The 17,046-nt window shown below is 31.2% G+C and overlaps 1 protein-coding gene across 1 annotated transcript; it reads right to left on the bottom strand.

Annotated features, from left to right (window-relative positions):
* Positions 1 to 14: 14 nt before the first annotated feature.
* On the bottom strand, positions 15 to 3,788 carry LOC124941097. Its single transcript, XM_047481367.1, has 6 exons — positions 3,220 to 3,788; positions 2,399 to 2,574; positions 2,219 to 2,283; positions 1,394 to 2,150; positions 1,194 to 1,315; positions 15 to 983 (listed from the first exon to the last, which is right to left on the bottom strand). Exons 2-6 carry the CDS (start codon positions 2,562 to 2,564, stop codon positions 225 to 227), a joined length of 1,869 nt encoding a protein of 622 aa, XP_047337323.1. The 5' UTR covers positions 2,565 to 2,574; positions 3,220 to 3,788; the 3' UTR covers positions 15 to 224.
* Between the last annotated feature and the right edge of the window lie 13,258 nt (positions 3,789 to 17,046).

Here is a 17,046-nt window from a genome sequence, read left to right as displayed (position 1 = left end):
AGAAAGAAGCAAAATACTAAATAAGTTGCCTTAACAGACTGCATAACCGAACCATCTTACTTATAAGACTAAAAATGTCTCTAAGTCCGATTTTAACTAAAAACGCTCTAATTTAAACGAGGGAATTGTGAACTAACTTCCCCCGACCTTACCAAAGGAAAAAAAAGAAAAAAGACAGACACACACCTCTGTTATTACTATTAGTAGGTGGTTCTCAACATTATTCATACTATTGTGTTTTCATTCAAGGTTCTTGTCAAATCCTCCAAAAGTTCATCCATAATAGTTTCCCCGATTTCAGCGCCAATACCTTCCGTTTCAAATCGAAGATTCATCCAATTATTCGGATCTACCTTCTCCATCATATCTCTTTCCATCATATTTTGAAGAACACAAGGCGAAAGCTGCACAAGATTCCTCTCAACTCCTTCCCATATCTCATCAATCAAGTCCTGTCCAATGGGTACTTGTCGAATATTACGTGTTATAAACGAAACCCTCGGATAGTAACTGAAATAACGGCTGCAAACTTCCTTGAGAACCTCGTTTGTACAATCAAAGAGGAGTTTCTGGTCATGAAAGCTTCGGCTGGAGAATAACTCGACTTCATGGAACAAGGATGGGTCGAGAATTGGAACTGAAGAAATCCATCTGAGGAGATAATCGTCCCATTTTAAATCGGAAGCTAGAAGAACAGCTTCGACGTATTCAAACGAAGATTCCTCGTTGTCTTGATTGGTTCTTATACAAATTTCACCTTCTTCGAATTGGATTTGTCTTGGATGGAATGAACTTTCGCCTGATGATTCGATGATGCGTGTTGAGGCTGGGCTGGTTTCGTCTTCTCCGAATATGGATTCGAGAACAGAGACTGGGCTTGGCCTTTCTGATGATCTATCATTTGAAGTTTTTGCATATTCACTGTTCTTGTTAACTGGGGAAGATGATGACAATGGTGAAGGCAACAACTCATCTTCTTCTTCCTATAGACAAAATAATCAATGATTAAGCTATTGTAAATACCAATCTAAGTATGATTTAGCCGTTTTCAAATAGGCTTAATTATTTAGTTTTTTTTTGTGACCTAACAATTATTTTCGGAGTGGCTAGTATAATCAGAGCGTTTTTAATGGGAATCGAATCCGAAGAATTTATGTGACTCTAATAAATAAAGCAAAAACATAAACCATTACCACTTTCAAAGAACCCGTGTGACAACATGATTCAAAATCATCTTCCAAAATGCATGGTGTTTTTGAACTATCCAAACCTTTACATTCTTCTTCATCAGCAGTTATGACAATTTCCATATCATCTGAAATAAATAAAAAATAAAATGAGTAAGTAAAGAGCATTGAATTCAAACCAAATTGAGAATGTACTGATTTATTACCTTTATAATTTTCCGAGTTCTGTTCTGATGAAACCGAGTCAATCAGATCGTCGAAAGTTGACAAGCTCTTCTTCTTCTCATCAGTTTCAAAAAGAACTTTTCCTAATGATCTCCTACTTGATGAACAATGTTCACTTTCATCTCCATTTCTCAGAATTATCTCAGATAGATGTTTCCTTGCCTTGACATAGATATCCTTTATCCTTTCCTCCTTTAACTTCTCATTCTCGTCGTCACTCTTCGATGGAATCGCGTATTTTTCATTGTAGTTAAGGTTGTCCTTTGTCACGGCGTGTTTTAACCTTCTTTTGATTTCAGTAAACGAAAACTGAGTTGTAACAGGTGTTCTTTTCTCATCTTCCTTCAACAAGATCTCTTCAAGAGACTGACTTCTTTTTTTTCTTATTGGATTTCCTCTTGTGATCTCATCGGTTACAAATGTTTTAATCGCCTCGTCTAAGTTTGATGAGTTGGTGTCGAGATCGTTGATGAATCTTTCTTGATGAATCTGATTGCAGATATCGTTTATTACTGCATCAAGGTCAACAGAACCTTTTGATACCTTTTCATCTCGATAATTTGATGATTTTGAGGTAAAAGAACTCCAGGTTGTTGTTTTACTCCTCTTATGATGAATTCTTCCATTTCTTTTATCAGAATTCATCAGCTTGTTTTGATATTCTTCACTGAACATTTCCTTTTCCATAAGTTCCTTTACACTCATTTTAACACCCATAACTTCCATTTCCTCGCCTCTCTGAAAAAAAAAAAAATTTGAGAAGATAACAAATACCCATTTGTTAAAATAAACAAGAAATTACATACGCGAATGGGTTGAATGTCAATCGAATTCGTCAGCATGTCCAACTTACTCTTGAAATATCCATTTCCTAGAAGAAAAACAATGGCGGGTAGGAATTGTTAATCGAATTTACTGTGATTTGATCAATCCAACCACCCAAAAAAGTAAAAAACAAAACAAAAAACAGAGGATTAACTTCTCACCAACATGCTGTTGTTGTTGTCTTCCTGAATGATGCCTTTTAGTATCTGAAAGAAGGCGTCTAGTTGATCGACCGTTCCTGAAATCGAATATACTAATGAAAGTCCAAATGCAGCCCGTTTGACCTTTATCGTAATGTGGGATTCGTTTCTGCGATCTCTTCGCCATTTATGAGCTTCTTCATTATGTTTCAGAAGAAGAAAAAATACAATAGAGGTGTATTAACACATCAATCAAATTTATTTAAGAAAAAAACAGAGTCTGAATTTACTTACTTTACATGCGCATCAATCAATTATATGCTAATATGTAACAAAATAACCAGAAAAACAAAGAAAAAAACATGCATATGATCTAAGTTTTCCTACATTGAAGATCACAAACAACATGTAAGAACTAGAGAATCAATCAAATCAATGAGTTTTTAATGAGAATCAAACCTTATAACTCAATATAATAAGTTGCATGGATGAGTTCTTAATTGGGTTTTATTATCATCTGGTGAGTTGATTTCAAATGAGATTGAAAAACAGTTTTCTAAGAATCAATCAAATCAATGAGTTTTTAATGAGAATCAAACCTTATAAACTCAATATACTGAGTTGCATGTATGAGTTCTTAATTGGGTTTTATTATCATCTGGTGAGTTGAATTTAAATCAGATTGAAAAACAGTTTTCTCAACCTTAAGACAGTAATCAATAAGGATTGAAGATGAACAAGAATTTTAGCCATAACAGTTACAGATTTCATTTAAACAGTAAAAATTACCATAAAACTGTAAAAGGAAATGAAAGTGTCGGCGGGAAGAATAGAGAAAGTACCTGAAAATGAAGGGAAAGATTTTTCTTCAATTCTTCAATGGAGTCAATCAGCTATAGCTAATCTCAATAATGGATCATAAACTGGAAATTGGTAGCTTCAGTTTGGGGGAAAAGAGGAGAAACAAGGAAAGTTTGAGAAATTGAGAAGAATGGAATATGTGCTTTGCTTCTTCCTTGAAATCAAACCACGTGAAATTCTCAAAATATCTCTACACAGATATGACGATAATGATGAATATTGATGATGTTGATGATGATTAGACCTTTTCTCTTTTGTGGGTATCTTTGTAATCAAGAAAAGAAAGAAAGATTCAAACACAGATGGATAAAACACTAACCCACAAATTATAAATCAGAAAAATTAGGTGGGGGGCAGCCATTAAAGACATAGGAAAGTGGGGAAACAGAGAGAAAGCAGAATAGGAAGAAGAAGAAGAAGACGATTGTGAAAAGGAATACAAGAAGAGAGAAAAAAAACCCTCTTTTTAAAGATGGTTTTTGCTGTATACTACTGACTGGTAAGACAAAAAAAAATAAAAAATGACAGTTGGGGTCTGCTTTAACGGGTCCACCATTAGAGAGCTTCTCTCTCTACTGCGTGTAAACTTCATCATCTAGAGAGAAGAAAACTGCATGAATCTACACATACAGATGTGTGTGAGAGAGAGAAAGAGAGTTGCGATTTCGCCAATCGCCGCCGCCGGCGTCGTCGCCGGAGGTAGAAATAGACGGTGGAAATTGGGTTGTTAGGGCCCATTTGGAAACAAGTTTTGGAGTTATATTTGGGTATGAATCTAAAAAGTGTTTTTAAAAAAATATATAATTTATCCAAATGGGACCTAGCTAGAACTAGAGAGATTATTAAGAGGGGTGTTTCAACGGAACTTTATTTTATTCCAAAATTAATAAATCAACTTTTTTTTTATGATAGACTTTTTCTCAAGTATTATTTTATATTCCTATTATTTATCTAGACTAGAAAAGTTAATTAAATTTTTTTATATATAATATAAAATTAATTAAATATTACTCCCCCATCATTATTGCTATTAAGTTGAATAGTAAAAATAATTGGTAAAAGATAAAAATTCAATTATGGTAGGAAATGACGTTTTATTTTTTATTTTTTTTAGTGAACAATTATATGATTTATTTTTATTTAAAAAATGAGACTATATGTAATAATAGACATTAAAAGATTTTGAATAATGTTTGAAAATTTAGATTAATACAATGTATACATATTTGGGTTATCATTACAATTTATTTTATTTTATTTTATTTTTTTTTTTTGTGAATTATCTGGTTAGATAGAAATTGTCCAATTTTCAATAGTCGTAGTCGTCTAATACGTATCATTTATAATACTATTATTATGACATTTTCTGAGATTAGTTCAGGAAACCAGTAGAGTCTGTCGGGGAATTAATGTTTTCTCGAAGATTTACGTTTTTTTATTTCATGTCATGATTTATCGTTATACTTAAACGATTTTTTTCATTTTTAATATTTTTCATAATTAATAGTCAAACTAAAGATTGGGTTTTACTATAACTAAATGAGCATGATTGTAAGATATTAATATCGTAATATCTCCCTAAAAAAAAGTTAGACAATTAACCCAGCAAAAGATCCATTTGCAAAATACAAATTAAGTCATTTGTAAAAAATTATCATCTAAGTTTTATTTTTTATAATAATTCAAAAAATTATCAAAAAGCCATTTTTTAAATAATATTAACATTTTTTAATTCACTTCTCACCTAATAAAAAATAGTTTTTCCATATAAAATGTCAAAAAAATATTTTTAATTACATTTTATGTTCATAAATTTTAAATAATTATTATTAAGATGTTGATTTTGACCCTTACATAATTGCCCCTAACTTTTTAACTTAATGTAATAAATTTGTTTTTGTAGTACAAAAGTTATTATATATATATAATTGTCAAACAAATGCTAACAAATAAGATAGTGATTTATGAGAAAGATGGCTTAAAATAATCCCTTTGAATGTCCCATTCTTTTAACTAATCTTATATTATATATATAGACTGTCTCACTCCTTTCGGTTGCCCTTTCAAGTATATGCACTATATCTACTAAAATAAATCACATTAAAGAAGATTTTAAGGTTAGTTTGATTCAGATTATTCGGTCCAATTTATGATAATTGTTTTAATGTGTTTGTTAGCAAATGGTTTATCGATATTCGATACAATTGTCATTACTAGGGCTGCAAATTAGCTCGTAAGTTACTCGGTCAAACCTCAACTTGAGTTTGACTTTGATCAAGTTTGAGTCAAGCTCCAGTTCATATAATACTTTCTCGATAACTTGTCGAGCTTTTTCGAGCCGATAATAAATAATATTTTTTTAAATTTTATTTTAATATTAAAATCTAAAATAAAAAATAAAAAAAATTCTTCACAAATATTTAAAATTTTAATTTTAGTTCAAATTTTTGAGTCGAGCCGAACTTTTAATTGAGTGAGTCTCGAGCTCAAATTTATAAATTTATTAGAGTTTGATCGAGTTCGAGTTCGAGTCCGAGTCGAGCTAATAAATATTTAATCGAGTCGAACCTTTGTCGCTTAGTAATGTGTAGGATAAATTTAATCGCTCTAAATTATTCAGAACAAATTTTAAGTTGGTTGATGAGAGACATTTTTTATTAAGACAATATAAAGAACGGATATTTAGTATATTATTATTTCAATCTATTTAACAAATGAGAGTTGACCCAAAAAAAACATTGAAGAGTAAATCTAATATTTTTTTGGTGGTGTTGTTGAATAGTTAATTATATATATGACTCTTAAGTCTTAATCTAATGTTTATTTTTTTCAAATTATTTATATAAAAGAGCTTTTTTTTTCACAAAAATATCTCATATTATTTATTTTCAAAAATTCAATCAATCAAAATATACTAATTTTATTTCTTTAAATTTTAAATACAGGTCAAAAATATTATATTAATTTGACCAATTAAAAATTCAAATAACCTATATTTTTATCAATTAAAAAAAACTTCAAATAATTTAACATCAAACACACTCTAAAATAAGTTGATCTTCTCTTAAAAAAATCATTAATTAAAAAGCATAATTATACAATCAGATTTTTATGTGGCTTGTCCATCAAGTAACAATGATCAAGTGCATAATTAATGATTAAAACTTAGAAGTGTGTTAATTGCTTGCCTAACTAATAACTATAATACCTAACTAAGACAACCCAATTAATGAAATTTCCTTATAACAATTTAGTCTTAAATTCAACAATTTTCTTACTATTTTAAGTGTATTTGATTCGATTTACAGTAAAATCGACTTAAGATAAAGTGAAAACCGTGATTTTGAGATGACATTTCTATTGTAGATAGAACTCTCCTAATTAATAACATTAATCAAAGCTGGCCAAAACTTGATTATCAGATTTGATCATGATCATTTTCCTTTAATTGAAGGCTTATTTTAATGATTTCTTCTGGTAGTGTGTCATTTACTGAAATTAATTTCCATAATGATCATTTACATCTAATTATTTATATAACCCTTAATTAAACTACTCAATATAAACATTCCTTAAAAAAATGAAAATTACACATTATTAGTTATAGTTTTAGGTATGCCTCTCAATTTTTATTCAAATAAAATACAAATTTCATTTGAATTAACTGTTTGGAATATTTCATTGGATTCTAACTAAAATTGAACAACAAACAATGTCTTAAGACTGCTTTTGTTTGGTTAAAGAAATGATTAAGCTTTTGAAATATAAGGAAAAAACAAACAAATCAATGGAAAAAACATTTGAAATAATTAAAGAGGTCAAAGGGGTACCAAGTCTGGCCATAGGTTTATATAAATTATAATTATATGAGGTCAAAGGTAGTAATCAGTCATGGAATCCATTAAATAATTAATTAATTTGCCCTTTTATAATAGAAATTTGAATATTACATTCATCATTGTTGTTATCAGGTCTCATGTCACAAATATATATTATTATTTATTTTATTTTTATATTATTTTCTTGTTTTTCAATTTTTTATTTGTTCGGTATTAAATGAAAGTTAGTATTAATATTTGAGATCATTTCTATAATGATAATTATTTTTATAATTATTCGTAAATATTAGTGTTGAAAATGAACACAAATATCTTAATTAAAAATGTTACAATTAATGTACTTAAATAATTTCATTTTATCATAATGACTAAGTTATTATTTTGTCGATTTGAATTATTTAAATAATATAAAAAAAATCACTTATACAATTATCAATCAAAATACTATACAATATTTTATTATATAATAATACATTTTAATTATTTTTACCAAATAAACTATTTTTTTTTTATTTCAATAAGAATTAAAACTTAATTGTGTTTTTGTTATGTTCCATTGTTTTGTTTTTGGTGTTTATGTTTTACTTTGTTTTTTTTTGTTTTTTTTTTGTTTTTTTTTTGTAATTTATTGTTGTCATCTTAATGATTTTCTTATAAAAACAATTGTCTCTAATTTAAAAATATAAATAATAAAATGACTTTAGAAAATGAACTAAAAACAAAAAAGAATTCAAGGTTGATAGTGGAAAATGAGAAAAATAAGATTAAGACATTATTATATTATTATTTCTCTTTATTTAATTAGGAATTTAGTGAAAATATCTTCTCTTTAACCATTTTGTATTATTTGTTATTGTTTTCTTATAAGAAAACTTTTTGATGGGCGGTTATAGGCTATACCTAATTTGGTATTTTTTGACCGATTGGAATATGAGTGTTCCACTTTTCATTATCTTCTCTTTTATTTTTTATTTTTGTTCTATTTTTTAAAGTTATCAATCAAGACTACCACTATTCCAACCCAGCCTTCACGTGAAACATTGTATTTAAAATTAAATTGTCATTTAAATATTAACTTATTTATTTTACAAATATTGTTGATAAGACAAACAAACTTTAAGAAAATAAAGGTTAACATTGCCTAAATTTTAATAAAATGTCTATGATTTTTAAGCATTATAAGTCACATAGGTAAGAATTGAGTTTGTAATTGTTCCGTTTTGTTGTCCAACATATGTTGAAAATCGCCTAGGTAGGGTTTGAACGACAAAAAAAATATTTCAAAAAAATAATAAATAATTTGAATATTGATAATATTCTTGAATATATCTTAATTATTTATAAAATTAATGTTTTTTAGTCCAAAACCAAATTTAATATGTTTTTAAACAAAGTCTCTTATCTTATTGATCTATTATTGATTTAGAAAAAATAATATTTTAATATATTTTAATTAAATATATTAAAAAATTTAATAATATTCTATTATATAAATTTAACTTACACTTCAGTTTTTAATATTTTCAAAAAGTTTATAATTTATTTATTTATCATAGACTTATTAACCCACTAATAAATCAATGCTTCATTCAATGATACAATATACAATCCTAAATAAATATTATTTATTTTATTTTATTTTATTGTAGTAAGCTAGAATAATGATTCTACAATCACGACGTTCACTTTAACTTAAAACATTTAAGATATTTAGTATTTTAAGTGAGGATGATATCGATTTTGAGTTGGCGGATTCGGGTTGATAGGTTAGCGGGTTGAACATTACTAACCTGAACCTACATGTTTAGTAAGTCGGGTCAAAATTTGTAACATGATCTTAACATATTTATTTGTAATTGAATTGTACCTGACTCGATTAACCTAATTGACTCGTTTGATCTTACTCAACTCGAACCCAACCTAATTTAATCCGATGTAATTAATATCATATTTTTATTTCAGATTAAAAAGACATTAACATAAAACAAAAATGAAGTTAAATCACAAATTTGTTTACAGAAAACTTAAAAAAAATGAACGAGAGAGTAGTAAAAGACAAACACAAAACATAAAAAAATAAATTATATTGTCGACATGATTTTGAAATGTATATTAATCAGGTTAAACAGGTCAATCTGATTTCAACTCGAACCCAAAAATACATGATTCTAACCTAATTTTGTCGTGTTCGGCTCGTGTCTTATTTCTGTGTTGAATCAGAAATTGTCGGCCTTATTTTTAAGAACCACTTTTGTCCTTCAATATACCTACAAATAAAAATACAAATAATAATGAATAAATTCCTAAACAAACATAGACACGACAAGTAACAATAAACATATTTCAGATGATGACTCATAGTTTATTTAAGAAAATGACAAACTAACTGTGCGATTCTTTATTAGTGATACAGACAAAACATTAATTTGTGGCACTGAATTTCTTACAACTTTCAGCTATGCTGTTAAATCTTGTAATTTATCGTTAATAAATTTTAGAGTGGATGATAAATGTAAATTTGAGTTGGAAATATCACAACTATATTTTATTTATTTATTTGAAAACATCGACACATTTTTTTTATACTGTGAAACAACTTGTTAGTCATAATTTTTTAATAATTTGTTAGTCATAATTTTTTATTTTATTATTATTATTATTATTATGCAAAGAGATATAAACTTGCTAGTTTTAATAAATGCAAACTATATAAGTTAAAATAGATATAAAATGAAAAAGATAATTTTTCTCGGAAATATAAGTAATTAATGATTTTGTCACATAATTAGGTTGCATGGTAAATACCTACACTAAAGCGTTGGATTCTTTAATTATGAACAAGCTCTCTGTTGTGTATGACACATTACTGATGGGAAATTTGATGAAATGCCCCCATAACAGGGGAAATTCCAAAAAGGGCCCCCGCCTACTAAAGTTGGCAAAAAGGGCCCTTTTGCCCCGCGAAATGTCGGAAATACCCCTTCGGCGCCATTTCTTACGCTCAAAGACGCGAATTACCAATCACGCGATTCATCTAAATCGCGTGTGTTCATCACCGCGATTTAGATGAATCGCGTGATTGGTAATTCGCGTTTTTAAATGTACGCGATTTACCATGCACGCGATTTAATCTAAATCGCGGTGATGAACTCACGCGATTTAAATTAAATCGCGTCCATGGTAAATCGCGTCTTTAGTATTATATATAATTTTCACGCCCTAATTTTAAACAAAACCTCCCCGATTCTCCCTCCCACTCCGACTGCGGCCGACTTTCCATTCCCACATCCATCAAGATCATCGTTCCTCAACATCAGCGTTCCCCAACATCATTGTTCCTCAACATCATCGTTCCTCAACATCTTCGAGATCCTTCCAACATCATCGTTCTTCAACATCATCAGGTCAGTTTAGGGCTTAGGGTTTAGACTTAGGTTTTGATGTATATTTACCGTTTATATTCATGGATATGGATGTATTTAGGGTTAAAGGATTGGTTTTGATGTATATTATGCCGTTTCCTATGTATATCGAAGTATTTAGGTTTAGGGTTAGGTTGTGATGTATATTTACCGTTTATATTCATGGATATTGGTGTATTTAGGGGTAAAGGTTTGGTTTTGATGTATATTATGCCGTTTCCTATGTATATCGAAGTATTTGGGTTTAGGGTTAGGTTTCGATGTATATTCTGCCATTTATATGGATGTATTTAGGTTTAGGGTTTGGTTTTGATGTATATTATGCTGTTTATAATGGATATTGATGTATTTAGGTTTATGGTTAGGTTTTGATGTATATTTTGCCATTTATATTGATAGATATTATAGTATTTATGTTTAGGGTTAGGTTTCGATGTATATTCTGCCATTCATATTCATGGATATTGTTGTATTTAGGGTTCAAGGTTTGGTTTTCCTATATATACTGATTGATTGTTGATTTTCAATTACATGAATATTGTATGGTTAGCTATTGATGTATATTCTGCTGTTTATCATGATGGATATTGTAGTATTTAGATCAGGAGCTGCCGTGTGGTTTTCTCAGTTCGTTCAACAAAATGGTATGTATTAAAATGGATTTTAATAAAATTGTTTTCTCAGTTCGTTCAACTCTTTTTTTTTTATAATATGCAGGCAACAAACACTGTTATGACCTTATGTCCCAATCAATTATCACCTGAAAATAATGTATGTTCTATTCTCTCTACTATGTCCATATTAACTAGTTTTGTATGTAATAACCATTATATTATTGTTTTACACAGTTGTTGATAGTTGAATTTGCTCGCACTTTTGGTGCAAGGGTGTCTCCGAAGTGGAGAGAAGATGTAACTCATGTTATTGCTTACACTGATCCCAATGGTGCATGCGGCCGAACTCAAAAAGTATTGAAGGCAATTCTGAACGGGAAATGGGTCCTTACTATTGATTGTGAGTCTCTGTTAACAAGATTATTTTCATACATATGTCTGTTAAATTAGATTAAAAATTATTTTCATACACATTTGTTTAGGGATAAAATCATCATTGGAAACAGAAAACTGTGTTGATGAGGAACCTTATGAGGTTAAACATGATAATCATGGAGCCCAAGGTGGTCCTAGAAAAGGCAGACTTCTGTTGTTGAATAATGTGAGTTTGGTATTATTCCTCCTATCTGTACTTTTTCTTTTTTTGCATGATAACTGAAATTATCTTCTTTGTTGGTTTTTCAGCGTTCGAAACTGTTCGACGGTTACATTTTTATATTTGTAGGGAATTTCAACACACTTTACAAACAGGATCTCATTGAGTTAATAGTTGCTGGAGGTGGTACTATTAAAGAATCGGATAATCCAGATTATCCATTTGCTGAGCCAAGGGATGCGAAAACTATAATAGTATACTTCGAGATAGACAGCAGGTATCGATCAATTGAAGAAAAGGATTTTGATGTTCTCCCCGACAATTGGCTTTTTGAGACAGCGGCTGCTTTGTCAAGCATATTGGATGAACATGTTGTTCCTCATACAAAGTTGCTTCAATCTGTTGCTGCTTGTGATTTGCAGCATTTGCTTACTTAATTTGGAGTTGTTTAGACTTACTGTTCTTCTTCTATTTATGGCTTATTTTTGATATTTATGATATTTATGTTTTATAACAATACTTAATTTGGATATTTATGATTTATGGTGGTTTATAAATATTTTAGTTTAACTTATTTCTGTCGTATTTCTGTTTCTTGCATTTCTAATGTTAACAATATCATAACTTATCCTCATAACTCACGTGTATTGTGTATAATCAAACAACAAGGAACAATGTTGTTATTCACGCATATTCACCACATAACTCAAACAACAAGGAACAAGGAACAATGTTGCTATTCACGTGTTTCATCTAAAACGCGTGAATAAACTCACGCGTTTTAGATGAAACGCGTGAATGCATTTCACATTAAAACGCGTGAGTTTATTCACGTGTTTTAGATGAAACACGCGAATGCATTTCACAATAAAACGCGTGAGTTTATTCACGTGTTTTAGATGAAACACGTGAATAACAATTCACGTCTTTCATCGTATATATTATTTTTGTGCCCTAATTTATAACAAAACCACGAATCCTTAATTTCCCCTTCTCTCTTCTCTCGCTTTCGCCACTCCGACTCGACCCTCCCCTGAAGAACTCGACCACGAGCAGCAGCAGCGGACGACTACGACGACACCACGATACCCTGAACAACCCGACCACGAGCAGCAGCAGCTTACCCACTACTCTTCGTTCTCAAAATGGGTATGTTTATGTAATATTTAAAATGCTATTCAAATAAAGTAAGGGTAATTTGTGGATGATTGAAATGAATTGTTTATCAATTACTAAGAGAGTAAGAGAGATGAAAGATTCAGATAGAAGAAATGAATTGAATTGAAAGGAAGAATAATATCTGAAATTGTTTATCATCAAACCCTAACCTGTACTTCTATGGCTTGTTTCTTATATATTGAACCTTGGCTTATTTATTAACAATGATGATAAATTTTGAACTTGATAGAGTATAAAGCTGGGTATATATATGGTTTTGGTATAAACAGTCTTTACTCAATCATATTTCTCTTTCAGTTAGTTCATTTACACTTAACAATTGTTATATGTTATTATTTGTTAGTACTGATAGACTTGATTTCATTAGAGTCTTGTAAGAAACAAAGTTTGTTCAATTTGAATACTTATTTGAAGATGTTATTTAGTTGGTGTCTATTTACTTGTATGTGTTGTACCCTTGACTAAATTCTCAATTTACCTATCATCATCCTATGGTTAACACAATAATTATACTAAATTTGGAGGCTTTTAAAATCCAACTTAGAATAACTACTTTTTTGAATTCTTGTGATGTTGTTGAACTGTTTTCAATTGCAGCTCAAGTACATGTACTTCTTTACTTTGATGGAGAGTGGAAAACTACGGACGATCTTACTCATTTTTCTGCAAAGTCAAACAGCGGTATGATTGTTCCCCAAAATTCTACTTATGCCCAATTAGTTGATCAAATTTATTCTGCTACCGATGTTGACAAATCTAGATATGATTTATTGCTTCAAGCCAAGTATAATGCTCCTGGCATGATTGCCAAATTTTCTTATATAACTGATATAAAAAAAGATGTGGATGTGGAGTTCTTTTTACATGAAGCAGTTTCAGTCCACAACCGCACTCCATTGTGTGTATCCTTAGTAGAGAAGTCACTACCAACTCAAGAAAGTGTAGCTGTTCCAGAAATTGATGACCCCGACGTCTTCCCGATGCAGCGTGAGGTTTTCTTTGAAAATGACATTGAAGATGAACATTTGCGTCTGAATGTGGGGGATGATGCTGATGATGATTGGGTTCCTATTACCCAACCTAGTAGTTCTGATTGGGTTCCTAGTACCAATCCAAATCCAAGCGGTTCTTGGGTTCCTAGTACACAACAAAACAATGTTGTTGTTCGTACTCAACCAAGCTGCAGTGAATGGGTTGCTAGTAGCATACCAAGTAGTGAAAATCCTTTACATGAGGCAGTAAGTACCGGAATCGGATTGGAAGTCGGTTCTTTGTTTGAGAATAAAAAAGAACTTCAGCTGAGGTTATATAAATATGCCATGACTAATCATTTTGAATTCAAAGTGTTGAAGTCAAAAAAAGAACTTTGGGTTGTGAAATGTTTGGATAAGAATTGCAAGTGGAGACTGCGTGCTGTCAGAGTAAATTCCTCGGAAATGTTTGAGATTCGTAAATTCGTAAAAGATCATACCTGTTCAATTGTGACGAGGCAAGAGAATCAAAGGCCAGCACCAGCATGGGTGTTTGGGGAATGCATGAAGAGCAAGTACATGGACCATCACCATGACCACATGCCCAAGAAAATAATGGAAGACATACAGACTACTTATGGAATAAAGTTGTCTTATAATAAGGCTTGGCGGTCTAGAGAAAAGGCCCTAATGGCGGTGCGAGGAACTGTAGAAGATTCTTACGGTAAATTGCCATCATACCTGTACATGTTGGAGAAGAACAATCCGGGTACCATAACAGACATCCAGACGGATGAGCACGGTCATTTCAGGTATATGTTCATGTCCTTAGGCTGCTCAATTAGGGGTTTCAAAAACTGTTGTCGTCCAGTATTGTGCGTCGATGCCAGTTTTCTTAAGCACAAGGTTGGAGGTCAGCTATTGGTGGCGATAGCATTAGATGCGAATGAACAACTCTATCCTGTTGCATTCGGCGTTGTTGATTCTGAAAATAACAACTCCTGGACTTATTTCATGCAAAAACTTAGAGATGCAATTGGATTGGTTGATGATCTCGTGTTTGTATCTGATAGACACCCAAGCATCGCCAATGCCTTGTGTGCTGTTTTTCCAGAAGCTGACCACGGTGCGTGCACATATCATATCAAGATGAATATTATGGCCAAATTCAAAACCGATCACTGCCACGCCGAGTTTGGTTTGGCTTCTCAAGCATACACAATCTTGAAGTTTAATCAGCATTTTGACAAGATCAATGCTAAGGACCCTCGTATTGCTATGTATTTGGCAGATATTGGGTTTGAGAGATGGAGTCGTGCATTTTTTCCGGGTAAACGATACAATCAAATGACAAGTAATTACGCTGAGAGCTTCAATAGTCAAAGTAGGGAAGCTAGAAAGTATCCCATATCAATCTTAGCTGATTATTTAAGATTCACATTACAAGATTGGTTTAACAGTCGAAGAGAAAAAGCTTCCAATCACAATGAACGTTTATCTTTTTATTATGAAAAGTTCTTACGTGATCAAGCTGAGAAGGCCAGATTATATAACGTTCATCCACTTAACCGTTTCGAGTTTTATGTCCATGACGGTGAATCTGATTATAAAGTTGACTTGAGAGGAATGAGTTGTAGTTGTAGGGTATTTGATGTATCTGGTCTTCCTTGCACTCATGCCCTGGCTGCTTCACGTACCCATAGATTGGATGCCTATGAGTTCTGCTCAAGGTTTACTTTAGATTATTTGCTATTGAATTTATCTAACTAACTTTATTTCTCACATGTTCAATTGTTATGTTTCAGGTATTACTCAAGTGAAATGTGGGTCAATGCTTACGCGGAAACAATATATCCAGTTTGTCATGAAGAGTATTGGGATATTCCAGAACATATCAAGCAACGAGTGTGCCTTAAACCACCTGTTAAGGTTAAGAAAGGGCGTCCTCAAACAAAGCGTAGGTCATCCCAAGGTGAAATTCGTAAGGTGCCGAGAAGATGTAGCTCATGTGGTGGTCAGGGTCACAACAGGGCAACATGCAAATCAGTAATGCCTGCACCCTCTACTGCAAGAGCTGCAAGAGCATCATCATCTCAGCCGCCATCATCTCAGCCACAAACATGAATATTGTCTGTGCAATTTTGAATATTGTATACTGATTATTGTTGTTGGTTTTCGAATATTGTATGGTGATTGATTGTTGTTGGTTTTCGAATATTGTATGGTGATTGAAATTTGTATACAGATATTTCCATACAGGTTGGCAATACAGTGAGTGACTCACGCATATATATTGCACAATGCTAATTCACGTGTATTGTAATGTAATTCACGTGTATTGTAATGTAATTCACGTGTATAATTCACGTGTATTGTAATGTAATTCACGTGTATTGTAATATTACAATACGCGTGAGTCATATTGTAATACACGTGAGTTATGAATCACGCGTAATACAATACACGTGAATTATATTACAACCACGTGAATTATATTACAACCACGTGAATTATATTGGGATATTCCAGAACATAATACACGTAATACACGTGTTTATATAAGTCACGTGAATTATATTACAACCACGTGAATTATATTGGTATATTCCAGAACACAATACACGTAATACATGTGTTTATATAATTCACGTGACTTATATTACAATACACGTGAATTTTATGATACCTATTACAACCACGTTAAATATATAAACACGTGAATTCAGTGTTTACAAAACAATATACAACAATAATTCAGTGTTTACAAAACAATATACAACAATAATTCAGTGTTTACAAAACAATATACAACAATAATTCAGTGTTTACAACTTCATGGCTCTAAAATCTGGTGGTACAACCTGACTGCCCACTTTTCTCTATATACTTGCATATTCTTTGATATGCAATTTTCTAGACCAAGTTTAGCAGTCAGGTACTCTAAATACATTAATACAAAAACGCCACAGTCCCCACTCCATTCTGCTTTTGGTACTTCAGGGTGTGGGATTCTATGAAATCTAAAAGTTTCATTTATCATGTTAGGATACCTGGCCATTTCAACTTCAGACATTGCTTTATGAAGGAAGGGCGGCAACAACTCACAAATGGCTTTCATGTATTTTCCTAATTCTTCATCATTGAAAATTGTCTGATCGCAATCATAAACATCAATTCTCCATTCTTGC

The sequence above is a fragment of the Impatiens glandulifera genome, chromosome 6, assembly GCF_907164915.1.
Source record: "Impatiens glandulifera chromosome 6, dImpGla2.1, whole genome shotgun sequence".
Lineage (NCBI taxonomy): Eukaryota > Viridiplantae > Streptophyta > Magnoliopsida > Ericales > Balsaminaceae > Impatiens > Impatiens glandulifera.
The sequence above is the reverse complement of the archived record's forward strand: the minus strand, read 5'-3'. Positions and strand labels throughout refer to the sequence as shown.